The sequence below is a fragment of the Artemia sp. Qi Xiang Cuo genome, chromosome 4 (assembly GCF_049724085.1).
Source record: "Artemia sp. Qi Xiang Cuo chromosome 4, ASM4972408v1, whole genome shotgun sequence".
NCBI classification, from domain to species: domain Eukaryota; kingdom Metazoa; phylum Arthropoda; class Branchiopoda; order Anostraca; family Artemiidae; genus Artemia; species Artemia sp. Qi Xiang Cuo.
This window is the reverse complement of record NC_142797.1, coordinates 85,396,668-85,415,146: the sequence shown is the minus strand read 5'-3', so window position 1 is coordinate 85,415,146 and position 18,479 is coordinate 85,396,668. Positions and strand designations below refer to the sequence as shown.

General features: G+C 34.2%; 1 protein-coding gene across 1 annotated transcript in view; it reads left to right on the top strand.

Annotated features, from left to right (window-relative positions):
* LOC148953561 (phosphoinositide 3-kinase regulatory subunit 4-like) overlaps positions 1–18,479 on the top strand; it is a 108,219-nt gene that overhangs the window by 63,760 nt on the left and 25,980 nt on the right. The window contains 6 exon segments of the mRNA XM_089088005.1: positions 1,569–1,699; positions 5,699–5,804; positions 7,374–7,413; positions 7,416–7,513; positions 11,667–11,743; positions 15,830–16,071. Coding sequence (XP_088944131.1) covers positions 1,569–1,699; positions 5,699–5,804; positions 7,374–7,413; positions 7,416–7,513; positions 11,667–11,743; positions 15,830–16,071 — 694 coding nt within the window.

Here is an 18,479-nt window from a genome sequence, read left to right as displayed (position 1 = left end):
TAACTTTTATAAAACACTTGTGAACAGTATGCGAAAAATATAAGCTAATTGACTTATTCGATTAAATTATTGCTCTTTTCAGTTGTTCCTTTTTATTTAAGACATAAGATTTACTTAAATAACAATATTGTCTATATGGAGATGGGCGTAAAGCTACACCGTAAAATTCAACCAAATCTGTACAAAAATATGGTGGGTAGGGGGATTCTTCCCAATCATTTGCCCTTAGACAGGGTTTACAGTATTTTTTCAGGCTTTTCGTCCAACGGGCTTCACTGCTGAATAATTTATAATATGGTATAGATAGTTTTTGTTTTTGTTTTTTTAGCAGAAAGTGCTAATTCACGAACCTTTAGAGGGTAGGATAAGGTTTTTTAATTTTTTTATGAATACGCAAAAAAAGGTATTTTTCCAAATCTAGGAAAACAATAAAACTAAGGAGCCTACTGTCCGATATCCCCTTGCCCCTCCAATAGGGTGCCTGTTTACGTTCTCCTTGCAGTTTAGATGTACGGCACTTTGCTGCTTTGAAATTGTTTCCTTTCAATGTTTCTTTGTCCCACTACAAAGAGTCGGGAGCAGATGATATGGAGCAGATGGGCATCTGAGCAGATGCCCAGAACACATCAGTAGGACATCCCATTTAGAAAGAGTAAGGCAGAAAATAGTTTCTTCTTTTTTTGAAAGTCGAGTGAAATATGAAAGGAAAACTAATTTTTTACCTTACTGTGTGTTTATCTTGGAATCGGAAGGATGCAATTGATCCATGAATTTTCCAGGCGGTAGAATTTACAAGCAAGGTCCTTTTTCTGAAAATTTTGCATTTTCCTGCTACCGAAGAAACTGAATATTGATACTGATGCTGATTCAAGAAAGAAAACAGAATCGGGTTTGCTACAGCTGATCAAATACACCATCCAGCGTAGAGAATTAATTTGTTTTCGTTAAACAGATGAATCAGACTTTAATTTTTCTATTCTAACTTTGTAGACAAGCTACTGCAAAGGGAAATACAAGCCAAAAATATGACATCCATTCCAAAAAAACATTCTCCTAAATTCCAAAATTATAAAAGGGTTATTTTGTGTATAGAAAGCTTAGTTGATTACAAGATGAATAATATTTCTTTTTTATTTTACGGTTGAGTAACACAATTGTATTGCTTCCAATGCCAAGTGAAGAAGTTGACGTTCAAACTGAAAATTCCTTTTCTGGATGAAACTTCCTTAACAGAATTCTGAAGTGCATTTCTTGCGAAATATAGACTTGAGTCAATTCTTTTTTTCTCAGAGTTCATAGGCTTAACTTACCCGAGAAGTAAGAGTAAGGGACTTTACCTCTTTTACCTAAGAATTTTATTTTGCACATCTTATAACTGGTAAGAGATTTTAGCTCGTGACGAATTATTTGACTTCTGGTAATAATTCTATTAGTAAAGGTCCAATAAAAGTGCAAATCAGGTCGTGATACAAGTAGATTTTCGTTTCTCTATTGCATTGATTTTTGTACACATTATTAGTGATTCTTGTTCTTTGCCCAGTGGCAATTCTGATTTGAAGTACTTTTAAGAAAAAAGCCTGTTTTTTAGGTTTCATAAGGATCTTCCTCATCTGATGGATATTTTTAAACGTGATAGTGGTAATACAAGGAAAAATAATGGCTGTGTAATTTTCCTCACTCTTGTGACAGCAAATATCAGGTAAGTCTTCTTTATTTCTGTAGATAGCAAATATTAATTTCTGCAGAAGGATTTGTTTCTGTAGATGGCAGAGATTCGTCTCTGCCATCTACACATTTTTTGTAGATCGATTGATTTATGTAGATGGCTATGTAATTTTCCTCTCTCTTGCGACAGCAAATATCAGATAAATCTAATTTTTGAAGATGGTAGAGGCATGTGTGCTTGCCATACACATATCCCCTGGATTTTTCTTGTACCCTTTTTATCTGTGTACTTTTTTCTATATAAAAACAGGGCGTGCGACTGGAGTCTTGGCTCCTATTTTCAGTTGACATTTTACGTACTTAACGGAAAGCTATTTTTCGAAACAATATAAAAAAAAATGTGTTTATTAATTGATTCATTTGGTATTTTGTCCGTAATATGTCTAATCGGAACTTGCTATTTTGGAAATTTGACCAGAACAAGTGGCATGGGGTCCTATAGCATTTTAAGAAACCTGTGTGTGTTGTAATCCTTGTCTAGTGATAATGAGAAGGAAATAGAATCGAAAGAGATATATTATCATAGGCAGCGCAATAGCACTGCCTAAGTAAAGAGCAATATGGGCACAATGTCTTATTTATTTATTTACTTATTTTCCTTTTGTTTTATTAGACCAGGGCACTTTGTATAGAAGGAGTTACCGTACAAACTTTGAATGGGGCTCTTCGATTAGAAATTGAAAATATTCTTGCACTTTAGAATATTCGAAAGTGAGAGCCATCATTTTCAAAAACACCGCCCATCCAAAGTTTGAGTTTGACCTGTTGTTAAGTATAGTTAACATGGTCGGACATTAGGTCTTTGTGGCTGACACCCCCCCCCCCTACAGCCATTAGGGAAAGGGGGGGTCTTGATGCCCTGGGGGAATATAAGGTTTTTTAGATAGATGGGTGGTATAAGCATCGGAGGGGGGGGGCTTTGGAGTGATAAAAATAAGTGCCATTCTTAATAGTCAAAGTTATAAAAAGGAAGAGTAAGTTAGGTGCATAATTAAACAGCTGTTTGGGCCCACTGTTTTTTTTTTCTTTGCTATTTTTTTATTGTTTTTTTTAGACGATTACACTTCTTATTGTATGAGTTGTCTTAGAAACTTCGACAGGGCTCAGTGCCCTAATGTATCCAGTCAAAATTTTTAGATATCCGTTTTGTTGAGCATAGTTGAAAGTTCCAGCAATTATGTCTTATAAAGATTAAAACCCTTCTCGAATCCTCGGAGTTGTAAATTATATCCCGGAGCCATATAAGCTCTTCTGGATATCGGGGTCACATAAACCTCTGTGGGGGCTAATTCTATTAGATTAGACCTTTAAATTTTTTGTGCCGTTCTATTTTTTTATGTTGTTTGGAGGGACCTAAGCCGCCCCCCCCCCCGCTCGCCCATCATTCCCCCAAATATATCCAATCAAAACCTTGATGTAGCCATTTTGTTAAGCATTTTTTAAAAGTCCAGTAATTATTTCTTTGGGGATAACCCCCCCTCCCTAAGGCCCTCAGAGCACGGACTATTTTAGTTGCACTATTTTAGTTGCCCATTGTTAGACCCTATGGTTTTCATGGAAAGGGTGGTCGTATAAACTTTGAATTTAGCTGAGTAAATTGAAAACCAGAAGTTCTAGTGTCCTTTTTTAGAGTCAAAAATGATAGGAGGGCAACTAAACCCACCCAACGTGTTCTTATCTCCAAATATATCCTGTCTAATTTTGAGTTTAATATTTTGTTCAAAATAATCCACATATCATATATAAAGGACTTCGGGGTTGAAATAGCCCCCCAGAAACGAGTGGCCGGGTTTGCACGTTGTGACGCGAATTCTTCTGATGTTCTTAAGGATTGGGTGGTCGTATATACTTTGGTGGGACTCAGTTGACTAGAACTTTTATTCTATAGTGATTTTTTTAAGAGTCCAAAGTTAATTGAGTGTGACAAGCCCCTTTCTCCTCCGCGACTATCTTTTTCCGAAACAATCATTAAATAAAAAGTCTGAGACGTCGACCGTCTTGGGCAGTGTTTAAAAATATGGAAAGGATGCGGATTGGGACGTCAACCCACTCACCGACCCGGGGTCACACTGACAGCTTTTTGCGCCTAGACAGACGTGTTTGTCCTGCTTCGGTTTTGCTAGATTTTTTGGGACCGTCCCTGAGAAGTTGGGGATCGTTGAAGCACTGAACAGAACGTAAATTTTTTGCCACAAGTCCTGAAAGAGAGAGGTTAGACCGACCTCTCAGCTCCCATTCTTAAGGACCCTCTGAAAGGGTCTTCGTGGCCACGGACTTTCTGTAGTGCTTTACCATCGCTTGTCTCTGAGTAGGCTACAGGGCAGCTGAGTCCACCTTGCACTTTGACGATAAATAACAATGCAATTTGAAAATAAATTCAATTATAATTTAGTGCCTCTTCTTGAAGTGTGCGCCCCTAGGCCCGGGTAGAGAAGAACCTTGAGGTTCTCTAGGCCTGCATAGTCCCTAGAACAAGGTCTGCACGTTAGGACTTCATTAACTGTTTACGTATAGTATATATTATTGAGAAAGGTATGCATGTTTTACCTTTACTTCCCAAAAAGACCAAGGTCATTCAGGTGAGCCTTTCAGAGAAGGTTGAGGGGAGTCTTGAACTAAATAAAAAATGTTGTGCATACGAGCTGTCAAAAGGGCGTAGGTTAGGAATGACTGAGTATATTAATTTGGAACCTTCAGGAAATGATAAGGGAGATGATCAATTGACCAAAGAGATAATATTCGGACGCTACTACAACTACCACCACTACTACTACTTCAGCCACTGCACTACGTTTGAAATATTGATGGGAAATTTGAAGTAAACCAAAAGACACTTTGTGCATGCACATTGTCAAAAGAGCGTATCTCAAGAATGGATTCGAGTTTTTAAGTTGAAACATTCAGAAAATCCTTAGAGAGGAAGATCAATTGACCAAAAGGTAATATGTACACGCTACTACTAATACTACAACCGCTGCTACATTTGCTTCTACAACTAATGCTGCTACTTCGACTACTACCTCTATTGCAACTACTTGTAGGGGTAAGAGTATTAAGATGGAAATCACAAAAGTATATAAATATACAGGTTATCAAAAGAAAATATAAGCAATATTATAGCAAAAGGTTATTGTATTCAGTTGAAACTTCCAGGACTTGATAAGACGGATGTTCAAACTACAAAAAGACAATACATATGCTTTTGGTACTACTACTGCAGTTACTGTAACTAATTACGCTTAGAGTGATAAGGTGAAACTCCTTGTAAAAGTTTAGGGGGTATTCCAATTAAAAAAAAAAAAAACTATATGCATTTAGGTTTTCAAAAGGGCATACAAGCAATATCATAGGCAGCGCCACTCTATAATAGCTAGAAATATCATTGAAACTTTTGCTTGATTTTTTCATTGCTAGATTCACTAGTTATCTTGTTGAGCTTATTGACTCTGACCTCAAGCTGAAATATCTGACTGAGGGGATTTAACTTTTAATCCTGTTTAGATTACTGGGTAGATTAAAAGTGTTTGTTAATGACACAAATGGGACATCAAATGAAATCAGAGCGCAATTACAAAAATGGGATGGGTTTTAACGAAACCTGTAATGAAAACAAATTTACCCTTGATCTTAGACGCATATATGTCTGACTCTTAATGGGACGTGATGGCTTAGATTATATATTCCTAAGAAGAAAAAATTAAAAGGGAGGATGGTCGTTGGTACCTTAGATGAGACTTCTTTGTTCCCTCTTGTGTGCAGTTTTGTTCCTAATCCAAATTTTTAGTTTTTATAATAACCTAATTTTTCAAAATAATTGTTGAAATTAAAGTTTATTTGCCGATTTTCGCCAGAAGGAGATAAAATATTAGATCTTAGTTTATATTTTTGTGAAATGCATAAAAAAGGACAGGCCTATATCATTTAAACTGAATAAGAATTTGTGGAAAAGAAACTCGGTTCAACGCTGTTCTAGGTCATTGAAGATGTGTGAAAATAAGCTTCGTGCGCTTGACATTCTTGAAGTCCATTTTGACAACCTTTGTCCAGAATTGATTTGTGACCGAGTTCTTCCATATTTGGTAAGTCTTTTATCGTTGTATTTTTTTTTTTTTCAAAACTCTTCGAGCTTGAAACATTCGGCTGTAATTCCTTTTATATTAACAATATGTTCGTTGTTTCTTCGCGTTAAAATAAAGAATGGCTCAGTTTAAAAAAAAAAAAAAATTAAGAAAAATAGACCTTTTCTGAAAAACGAGAAAAACATCATAACTTTGTGGATGGCCAGAATTATTTGAGCACAAATTTATCTTATTATTGATAATGTTTTATTGATTACTATGATATTGATAATATAAAATAAAAGCTTTAAATTCTGAATGAAAATGCGAGAAAAAAAATATTGTTTTAGTTCAATTGTACGCTTAATGATATACGATCCAAATATGTCTTTAATTGTATTCTTCTCAGTCTAATTTGTTTTTACAGTTGTAGAGTTTCTTTCTTAATTGAAGTTATTGAAATTGTTTCATTCATCTTTATTTTATCTTTTTTCATTTTATTCCGTATCTTATTATTTAATTTTGTTATTGTGTTTTGGCTTTCTTTACTTGAAAATCCTACCGGAGCAACTTGGATCTGCCTTATCTGATTCCCGTTTTTTATTACCGAGGAAAATTTCGGCATTTGTCCCTCTCCCTCCATCTGCAATGTTTTCTTTTAAAAGAATGTTTTTTTATTCTCTATTCTTATTCACTTCTTTTACTTCGGAATGTGTTCTTATTCATCATAATTCTCGATTCTTATTCACTTCTTTTGAAACTTCTTTTACTTCATTTTGTGCCCTTAAAATTTTGCCCTTATCCAATCCTTAAATTTGCCCTCATTCAATCCTTAAACTGCCCATTTTCTTTTCAAATCAAAGTTCTGTTGGCAAACTATTATCTGTAGCTCCTCACTGCTTAAGGTCTTAACTAGACTTGGGACAGTATATTTGAGTTACATAGTTTTGTTTTTTCATCATTTTATAGAAACGCTTGATCTTCAAAAATTCATCAATAAATGTTCTTCAACAGTTCAGTCTCTTTTAGCAAAATTATAAGTTTTATGTCTTAGGAGACTACTAAATCACTCATCTTTAAATTGGTTACTCGGTATTGGTTCCCTGTTCGGTAATTTATATTATTTACGTGTACTTCTTGGTTATTTTTGCATGGTCTTTGGTTTTTCGTTTTAGGTCTATGGATTATTCTTTATTTTGTATTTTTGTTTTAGTTTTTTCTTATTTGAGAGAAGCACTTAATCTTTTGAATATATATTAATATTCTATTTTATGCTTATAAAGTTATCAGTTTTTTTATTCCGAAAGAATAATCCTGCCTAGTAACTAGAATTTACATAGCGACATCCCTTGTTCGTTTTCGCTCTGAAAAATTTGCCTCTTTCTCTTGTAAAAAACTTTATAAATAGGTCTTTAGTTGGTTTTTCTCGCTTTGCTTATTTATTTATAATATTGAAATGCGGTTATATTAATTTACACCTTTATCCATTATCTTTTGGAAATTCTTAGAAATGTTTTTAAGAATGTTGAAAAAGTTTTCTATCACCTTTCAAATTTCCCGTATTATCGAACTTTTTTTTTCTGTTTTCAGTTTATACTGGCTCGTGACAGATATCCAGTTGTAAGGTGAAGGACAGTGAAGACGCTTTTAAAAGCAGTTGGTCAATTGACCAGCTACGCCGACTGGACAGGAGTATTGTACTGGATTATATTTTGACAGAACTCGCTCAGGCATGTACCGCTCAATCAATCTCCTTGGCATATATGACGATGAGTTAGAAGCAGTCGCAAATGTATAAATATTAAGAATAAAATAGAAAATTATGTAATTTAACATAATTTAAGGATATTGATTATAAAAAGTATAAAAAAAATGTCTCCGAAAGAGTTCGTAATAAAGGATCCAATTGAAATTGGAACTTACTAGGGTAGCGTAAAAGTGATGCTTGGCATAATTTACATCGGAGGAGCTTGTGCAGCTATGTGCAGCTAGGCCTTAGACGATTCGGTAGTGCAATGTATTGTTAGTGGTGTTAGAAGTGGTATGCTCATATAGGATACGAAAATTGCCAGTATTCTCGAAATTGCTATTGTATTTCTTTCGGCCACCACTTTCTAATTCAAGCTTGGGATTTAATGAATCTGATAATCTGAATAAAGTTTTCAAATCAATATAATTCAATTAATCTGGCTTGGCACTAATATGAACATTAGTATTAATAAATAGTTTAATGTGTAGGTGACAGGAATAGCTAGTATTCACTAAAATATTATTAATCTTTCGGACACAGATTCTAATTAGGTATTTTTGTTTAATCGAGATCGTTTGTCAAATCCAATTAATTAAAAATTAAACTGATTTACTTTAATTAAATCAATCAAGCCATATTCAATCAAAATATACTTTAACTTAATCATATTCAGTAGATAATTCCTGTGGCCACACTGGCTAAGAAAGTCAGAACAATAACATGTAAGAAAAGGAAATAAAAGGAGCAACGAGAAAAACACGCCTTAAAAATAAATACTTTATACTAGACAGACAAACCTTAAAAACAAATACTATAGTAAGAGAGGGCCTTTTCCAGAAAAAGGTGGAAAGGTAATGAATGAAAATCCAATATTGAATGGCAATTTAAAACCTCAATTTGGAAATTCAGCGCTTCTTTGGATGCTAATCCTTGTTCTGACTTTGTACTATCAAGGATCCTTAGGTTGTGAAATTTGATTTTACAAAAAGGAAGTAGGAAAGATTGGAATTAGTAAGCCCATTTTAAAGTAGGCTGAAACAAGTATATCCAGTATCGGAGGTAATGTGAATCCCCTAATGCTCTAGACGTAATGTTCTAGGGTAGTCTTTAGTAATGAGCCATAAGCCTTCAACGTATTGTTTATTATTTTTTCGTAACTCACTTCATATGGAAGGGCTGGTCATAAACACTTTTGGTGTCGGCTCATTCTATTAGAAACTAAAATTTCTAGTGCCTTTTTTTTTACTGAAATTTTTGAGGCAAAAGCGATCGGAGGTACACTGGATCCTGACGCCCTTTTTTATTTTCCCTACCCCACAGACAGCCAGAGCATAGGCTGGATACATGACATTAGACATTACAGAAAAATATGTCGTAGGCATATTTTTGATTGCTTGAGAAAATTATAGTTTGAATAAATTAGGTGACAAAACACTTCCTTGTTTGACCCCATTCTAAAATGGTATCTTTTTTTTTAAAACACGAACCATTAACTTCAGCTTTAAGAAAAAATGAAATGTACTAATGCTTGAGCAATGAAATGATAGAAAGATTAATCCCTATCGTAAACAGTGAATGGAATAGCTGAAAATGGTTAATTGAATCAAAAGCCTTAGAAATATCAAGAGCATAAAGGTGAATAGTTTGTTTATTTCGAAAAACATTCAAAAGATGAAAAAAAGTATCTGATGAGCGTGACTGCATCCAACCCAGGCTGAAAACCAAGCGGATTCTGTCCCAAATCAATCGTATAAGTAAGATTTGGAAGAAGAATGTATCTGAAAACTTAACTCAGGTTGCAAGATACTGTAACAGGTCGATAAAACGAGCAATTAAGAAGAATTTGCCCTTTTTGAGAACTACAAATTTGAGAGCACTCAGTTCTCAATTTGCCCTTTTTGAGAACTGCAAATTTGAGAGCACTCAGTTCTCAATTTGCCCTTTTTGAGAACTGAAATTTGAGAACTGCAAATTTGAGGACACTCACTTCTCAATTTGCCCTTTTTGAGAACTGAAATTTGAGAACTTCAAGTTTGAGAGCACTCAGTTCCCAATTTACCCTTTTTGAGAACTGAAATTTGAAAACTGCAAATTTGAGAGCACTCAGTTCTCAATTTGCCCTTTTTAGAACTGAAGCTACTATGCTGCATTGAAAGCTATTTAAAGCACCAGACAAACTTAAAAAAATGGAAATAACAATTGAAGGTGTGAAATAAAAAGTTTGCAATCAGCCTGAATATGGAGTGCAGAAATCCTATCAAAATCATTAGATGAGGATTTAATTATTTTATGATCAGTCTTATGAACATGATACTGTGAAGCAGCAAGTGTTAGATATTTTAAACAAAATGACTAAAGTAAGAGTGAACAGAGTAATTTTATTTTGAAAAACTAAGCGAATAATATTCAGCCCAAGGTTGAGCTGAAATAGGCGAATCAGCAACATATTCAACCTTCTCCAGGGTCATGGCCTCAGTCCACTTTTTACGTGAACTCTTAAAATTAAGGTCATTGCATATAGTAGATCTAAGGTGCTTCTTATGCTTTAGTTTTCTCTTTTGCTTTATATCAAATACTACGCCTCTCTTAGGCATACCACAACAATTCCTAATTCAAAACCAATTTTTCTTTTTTATTGTTATTATCATTTTTTTTTTTTTTAGGGTTTGCTGTTTGGGAAAAATGGGCGTCTTTGATCCCCGTTTTCTAAAAAGGCTGAGGGTATTAATATAAAGCTATTAAAGAATGTTTTATTTTTTTAGGGGGGGTCTTGTACTAAATCAAGACATACTATGTGCATGCGGGTTGTCAAAAGAGAGTATCAGTAATATATCAGAAGTTGCTAAGGGCATTAAGTTGAAACTTACAAGGCACATTAAGAGGGATGTATAAATGACGAGCCACTTTGTATATAGTTCTGTACAGTGGTACTACTACTACTGCTGCTATTATTACTTGCGACTACTGAAACTACTTGCAACTAGTACTACCGTTTGTGACTACTACTACTGCTACCTTTGAATACTAGTATTACCTCTGACTGCTACCATTACTTCTATTTGTGACTACTGTTATTACTTGCGACCACTACTACTGTTTGCAGCCACCAGTACTGCTTGTAGATACTACTACTACTTATGACCGCTACTATTACTTTTGATTTCTGCTATTACTTTCAACTAAAATTACTGCTTATGTTTAAACTTTTGGCTAATGTTCAGGGGAGTATTGAATTAAATCAAAAAACAATATCTGTATCCAGGTTGTCAAAAAACTCATCTGCAATATCTCAAGGACGACTATAGGTATTAAATTGAAAGTTTAAAAGAATGTTGAGGAAAATTAGGGACTAAATAAAAATATACTGTGTGTTTTCACAACCAATATTTACAACCACTAAGTAATCAAAAATATGTGTTTGGTAAATTTTAAAATGTAATTTTTAAAACAAAATTCTATTTTCTTCTTCCCTTACAAAAATATCTCTATGGATCACCCTAATTTAATTTGCAATTTTTTTATTGTCACATAGTATTTTGATCCCATTACTTAGACCAGCTACACACTTGACCCCAAACTACTAGAAAATAATTCTTTTCTTAAATCCTGTAATTAAGGACAAAGAGCCATGAAGTGAAGCATATTCTCGCCCTTATCTTCACACATGGGGTACGAGTAAGGACTATCTATTACCCTTACTGTCCCTGAGTGCCCTTCTTTCTCCAAATGCTAGGAAACTAGATATTTTCAGCTGGAATTTTTTAGGGCATTTTAGTTGCAACAAATTGATAACATAATTTATCTTTTATTTTTCTCTCATTAAACTTAAATAGCTTGCCTTCTCATGCTCAAAAAAAATTTATTGAAGTTTGTGATTAGGTCATGTTATTGACAACGGTCTGTTGGGGGCCAGAACATTGGCGCCATATCAATGACTGAAAACACTTCTAACCATTTTATTAAAGAACAAAAACAAGAAGAAGAAGAAAAAAAGAATCCGTGAATTGTGTCATAGAAAATCAAGAAATGAACCTTGAAATTATCACATTTGAATTTGTATTATGTATTGAGTCTGTCATTGTTCTTCTAATATATACGTTTTGTTTATCCGTTTTTCCTTATTTTTTTTTCAGCTGGTGCAAGACGAATCGTCATTGGTAAGATTTACCTTTGCAAAGTGTCTGACGGATTTTGCCAATCTTTCTTCTAAGTAAGACGATTTTTAATTTTGTCTTGTTACTTAAGAAAGTAAAATGAAAATAGTAACATTAATTTTTAGACTTAGTTTGAATGTTGATTTAGAACCTGAATCTCATAGCTAGTAGATATAGACTGCATTTTAGGGAAATATTCATCCATGATGTCAACATAATATTAGCGTATTGTTTGGTATTTTATTGTCGGATTACGAAATATACATCCAGATATTCAGCTGCTAGGGTTATAAAGTTTCATGTTTTGCACAGTGGGAGGGGGCCTCGAGTCAAGCTAGATATAACAGTATTTAGTTGAATAGGGGATTAGAGTGGGAGAGACAAGTGTATAAGAAAGAGGTGTTCAGTAGAGGATAGCTTCCAGAAAAGGTGTTCAGTAGAGGATAGCCTAAGAAAAAAGGTATCAGTAGAGGATAGTTTTCACTACTATTCAAATGAGAATACCCACAGGCTAACTCCTCTATCCTCAAGGCCTTGCGGCGATCTCATAAAAATATTACTACTCCACGGTAGAATTCAGTACCGCTCTTGGAAGCTGGGCTGGAGCGGGGCTTACATCCGCAGGTATGACCAATTGGAATTATACTGGGAAATCTAATCCCTGTCGAAACCACCGATGTTTTCTCTATCGACAGATATCACTACCAAACCCGGGGTATACGTATAGAACAGAACAGTTGTGATCTAATACATTTAGTTATTACGTTTAAAGGTCGTGGCGAAAACGAACTCTCGTAATATATAAACAAACTTACTTTTGTTATCTGAATATCACGGAAAATAGAACTTCGAACCACCAATATGCTCAGATTATAGGAAAAAATGTAAGCAAACTTATCAAGAAGCTAGAAGAATATCTCCTCTTGGGTCAGGTGGGATGTAAATCACACTGTGTAAACTACCCTGCTTAGCGAAATCTGTTACTTGGCCTCAGATAATAAAACACATACTAAATTCCTACTAATTTCCCTTAACGTAATCTCCAACTTGGTAGATTATGCCAAAAGACAGGTATTTCACCTCCTTAAAGAAACTCACAGCAAATCCTCCCCAATTTGCCATAGTGTAATCTCAACCCTAGAGAATATAGACTACCAAATAGTGCACTAAACATCACCATTTCACTTGCAAATCTGTGGTAAACTGGAAAGCTTGATGTGTCTTATTCTTTTATTATATTATAATGAAATATATTTTTCATCGCTTCTCCCGTTTTTTAGAATTAGTAATATTGCGCATGTAAAAACCACATTTTTTAATTTTGCCAAGTCCCTTTGCCGCTTTTCTAAATCTGAATCAAATACTTTTTTAATGAATACATATAAAATAAAAACCCTTTTGATGTTTTGGAGAAAAAGCAAAAGAAATTTTTATCCAATTTACCTGTTTTTTCACATAATTTATATAGAGCTGCGCACGAAGCTCAATTTATTTTATTTTATTTTATTTTTGAATGAATTGTTAATTTGTGAAGCGTAAATTTTAAGTGTTAATTTATTATCTATTGAATGAAGTGTTAATTTGTGTGATAATTTTGATTGAAGGCCTTTGCGTACTTGTTGTTGTATAGTTTAAAATAATTTTATGGCCTGTTGATTAGCGGTTATTATTTTTATTTATTTTTTTACTCTTCGTATTCGGAGGAAATAAAAAGTTTGAATTGAATTAAATAATTTTATTATATATACTGAGTTCAACGCGCAGGAATTTTACAGATTTTTCTCGACTTAGAAATATAGCGAGTTCATTAATTGGCTAAAACAATTATCTCTGGCGATAAATTGAATCAATCTGTGAACTGTTTCTCTAGCCTGGGAAAAACTAAATTATTTGGAGACTATGACGCCATGCTCTTTTGCCTACTAAATATTGATATTAGCTATGGTCCACGAAGTTTTTCTACCTAAGTGTATTTTTATAAAACAACGGTATTTAGTTTAGGGTCAGGCCACCAATTCCTAAATTAATTTTTTTTTAATTAGTCACCGTTGGGTATTTTTATAAGCTAGATTTAACCCGAATCTTTAGAAATCTTGATACAAATTGCTGTTCCCACTTTTAAATAGAAAGGGGTGCTCTACCGCTCACGGTTTTGAAATTTCTCCTTGTTTTCATTATTCTTTGTGTTCGTATAATTTGTCTCTCCTTTGTTATGGTTAATGCTTCCTCTCAAAAGCATCGTGGATCTCTGCCCAGACTTTTTGCCATACGTACATTGTTTTTTAGCTACTTTGGGCATCATTTAAAAAAAGTCAATTTTAGGAGACTCCAACGCATTTGATTTTTCTTAAGTCTTTGAACTCAATAATTTAAAGCTGTAGGTTTTATTAGTTTGTGTAATAAAAACTTATAATTTAGTATGTATACCTAGGAAATGCCACTTTTTTCTTAAAAAATTATTTTTTTCGTATCTAAACTAGCCATAGAGCCTAACGAACGACAGGCTTAAAAAGAAAACCACCGTGGCGTATATTTTTTTGTAAAAATATTGTTTGCCTCATTCCCCAAAATACAAAAATCTGATTCCTCATTTCAACACACACCAACCTATCTCCAATTAATTCATACTAAAAAAAAATGCTTAGAAAACCGTGCTTTTATGAGATTTTAGGTTAAATCCAACTGAATTGTAAATTTCAGTTGGAATCAAATTTTTAATTAGCGGAAGATAAGCTTGTTAGGAGTTTTTCCAGTTATAGTTGGTACCACTGAACTTCAAGTTGCGCTAGTAGTAACAAATCCTATCAAACCCATGTTCAAGTGCTATAGATTCCCTTCTCATCAGATCCAAATACTACATAGGTATAAAAAGAATCCTGTAGAGTGTAGATGAAAACTCACAATAATTTTGTTAAAATTGTCTCGGGGGATTTCTCTACCTTCCTATGCATAAGTTTGTCGAAAAAGCAAACCAATATGATTTTGAGTTATCCCTAGCCTACATTTTGGAACACATCTTGGTTAAAGCTGTGAATGGACAATAGAAATTCCAACAAGTGAACAAGTCCTGTTAGATTAATATATTCTGACAGAAGCCGAATTCTTCTTCAGCAGCTGATTTCATTTCGTCTAATGACTGATGTTTTTCATGTGGGTGAACGTTCGGTTTATGTATGATTCAAATCAGTGGTTTAGCCTACCGAATTTCTGTGAGAAGATATAATTTTGGAAGGCTAATTTTGGTTGGAATTAGCTAAATTCGGGTGTCGAATAGGCTAATTTCGGTAGGTGAATTTCGGTAGGAATTTGATAGCCTACCGAAATTTTGTTTTTCCAGTCGGCAAAGTTTTGCTTGAAACCATGAATAGCTTCTTCTTTGAAAGTTGGACTGCTAAATGTGCAACACCAAAAATGTATATAACTGGTATTCTTTCATAAGTAGTTGCTCCAAGAACTTTTTTTTTGTCAAGAAACTTTCTAGAGAGATTTTGAGAGAAAAACTTTCTGGAATTCATATAGTGCTCTTGTTGGATCATTTCACTTGACATTATTTCCTGTTTGAAATCTCCATGGGTTGTTTCTTGTGCGTAGAAAACGCTGTGTGTATAGGACCTTATAGAATACAAATTTAACCAATAATGCACATTCTACTTGAGGCGAACCAAATCTTTTCTGGGTTTTCTTTTTAATCTCACCATCAGTCGGAATATACTGCCGTAATCTACGTATACGTAGATTTTATTCAGGAGTAACAGTTTTAGAAAACTTAGGGGGAAGGGGGGAAAATATATTTTCAAACTATAAAGGGGATAATTTTGTCGTTTTTCGATTTTTTATCAATGAATATAATGAAAAAGCAGTATTTTCAATGTCAATACCTAATAAAGCTTTTTTTAAGTTCTAGGGAGTGGGTGGTGAAAAAATCTAGTGAGAGGAATTCCCCCTCCTTGAATTGGCGCGTCTGACCTTGTGGTTATGTGGTAAATAAAAACATGGAACTATTTTGAGTTAGAATTTAATCTGCCTTTACTTTTAGTTTCCTATATTTGATTTAAAATACCTACGATCACATCCTGTATTTGATGAATTGTAAGATATATAATATTTGTAAGATACATAATGATCTTTTTTTCGTTTTTCAGGTTCCTTGGTGATATTTATCATGAATCAACTCAGGAGCTTGAGGTAATCCCTGTTACCCCCTTAACCCCTTCATCTCCGATGTGGACGCCGCATGTGGATTACGATACCGAATTAAATAATCTTCAAGAGTCATTTCAAAAAATTGTCACCTCTTTGTTAACCGATCCTGATAATCATGTGAAAAGAGGTTTGGTCGAAAATGGCATCTCTCAACTTTGTATTTTCTTTGGGAAACAAAGAGGTGAGTCGAAGAAAAGTACTTAAAAGCTTTGGGATAATTTGCCTAGAACTGAGGACCAGTAATTGCTGATCTTTCCAATCGTGAGGGGACAGAGAGGGAAGGGTTACCAGAAATTTTGTAGACTTTTGTCTTAAAATTATTTCGCTTTCTCTCTCTGTTCAAAAATTTCATGTCTAAACACGTAGGGGAATATTAATAAACCGAGTTAATTTAGAGCAAAATTTCTAAAACCTTTCAAGAAGAAAGCTTTGACCGGTCATGTCATCAGAGGCTGATCTTTGAATGGCTATGAAACGACAACATAAGAGTTATTTTTTAAATAGTTATGAGTAGTTATGACCGTCCCAAGCTTTCATCTTTAGTCTTAACTATTTCAACTATTTACGCGTAGCAACAAAAAAAATCAGTTTTTCGTGATGGCTAGAAACTATATTTGGGTTTTTATTATGTTTTGAGATCAAAGTCGTGTTGATTTGTGTAGTACATAGTATGTTTGTATATTTGCCGCACACAAAAAAAACAACAACACTGGGCTATGGCCACAAAAAGAGAATAGCATACAAATACAATTAAAAAATTCAATATAAATCTTTGATCAAGACCATAAAAGTATGGAAAACCATTAAAAAATACTATTACAAACAAAGTTATCACATAAAACCCTCTCGATGTGTTATGCCTACACGAATAAACCGTGCCATATTCTTAGTACTAAAATAAATTCCAATTTCCGCGCAATTTTCCGCCTATGGCTCATCCCCCTCGTCCACTCCAACTTGCTTACGTTTACCCCCGCATTCCACACAAATTCCAAAAAAATTTACTTAATTCTCCTCATCAACAAACGCCTTTTTCCGTCTTACAGAGGCTCGGCCAATGGTTTCCTCACTAACTAATACTTTTCCATGCTTAACCTTCTTTCCCAATAGTTCACCATTTTCACTAGCCTCCAACTTCTAAATGATAAAATTCCCAAATCTTCTCTAAAAAGTAAGCTGTTAAACCTCTCACTTAAACTTAGCATTCTCCTATTATACTTTATTTGCAGTGTTTCTAATATAACACCCTTATCAAACCCCCAAACTTCTGCTCAACACTCCATTACCGACCTAATCTTCGTCTCTAGCACCCACCTCTGTAACTTGATGTCTCCATGACTTACTGATTGACTATGTTAAACAAAAGTTTTTTTCGTTTTAACACTTTTTTCCTTTCAGTCTTTCATAATTCTTATAATTATTCTTATAATTATTCTTATAATTATTACATAATTCTTATAATTATTATAATTATTCTCATCTGTGATCGTCCTAAGCGTGTGTTTTTGCATTGCTCTCTTAATTGCACTACTCGCTTGGCTTGCCAGTGGCAGATTAAGAAACTTTTATTACTTTTTACGAAATTTAACTATTGCAATCTTTAATTAACTTGGAGGATAATATTTACTGCATTGCCTAGTTAATAAACATTGCATAATTTGTTGAAAGTGTTTTAGGTGAAAATTGAGAATGATGTGTTATCCTTCCAGACAGAGGAAAGATAAAACTAAAATTTTAAATACCATGCTGGCTTTCGAATAGGTTCTTCTACTCTAGGCCGGGAATCCCCCCGTTTGCGTCAGATGGATGGATATTTCAAGGTCTAGTCAATACACTGCCTTGAATGGTATACAGACGATTTTCAAAAACAAGCTAATGCCTTCCAAGGCTCCGTATTGTTCCATCATAAACCTTGGGATTAAAGTCAAAAACAGTGCTTTCCAAAGATACCTTTCTAGAAAAGTAAGGCACAGTCATAGAAGTGTTGACTTTCAGAATTTGTCAATAGTTTCCAAAAAGGATCAATACATAGATAATGTGGTAAGGCAACAGAGTTTAAAAGTTTTGGAAGAAGTTGAAGGTTGAAGCATGTCTTACGTGACAAAAGATGCATTTGATAGCCCGACAACTTGTTTAAAGTGAAATACAGGGTGTTCCAAAAGAAACAGTGCAGTAGGAATATGCTAATAACCCAAAGAAACAAAACTCACAGAAACATACTATATATTGCAAATATTCACAAATCTAATACCTTATCAACTAAAGTACGATTGAGGTTTGACTCGTGTAGTAAGATATGATCTACAATAACTGTTGAAAATGTGCGCCATTCATCTGCAGACATAAACGAGCGCGACGCTGCATGTTTTGAAAAACACATTCAAGTTCATCAGGTTTGATGTTTTGAATAACACTTGTTATTTTCTGCTTCAGTTCATCCGTAGTTCGAGGATTGTCTGCATACACTGCCTTTCAATTTGCCCCACAAATAAAAGTCAGGAGGTGTTAAATCCGGTGATCGAGGTGGCCACAAACCACGAGAGATCACACGATCCCCAAAGACATCACCAACTGCAGCCATACTGACAC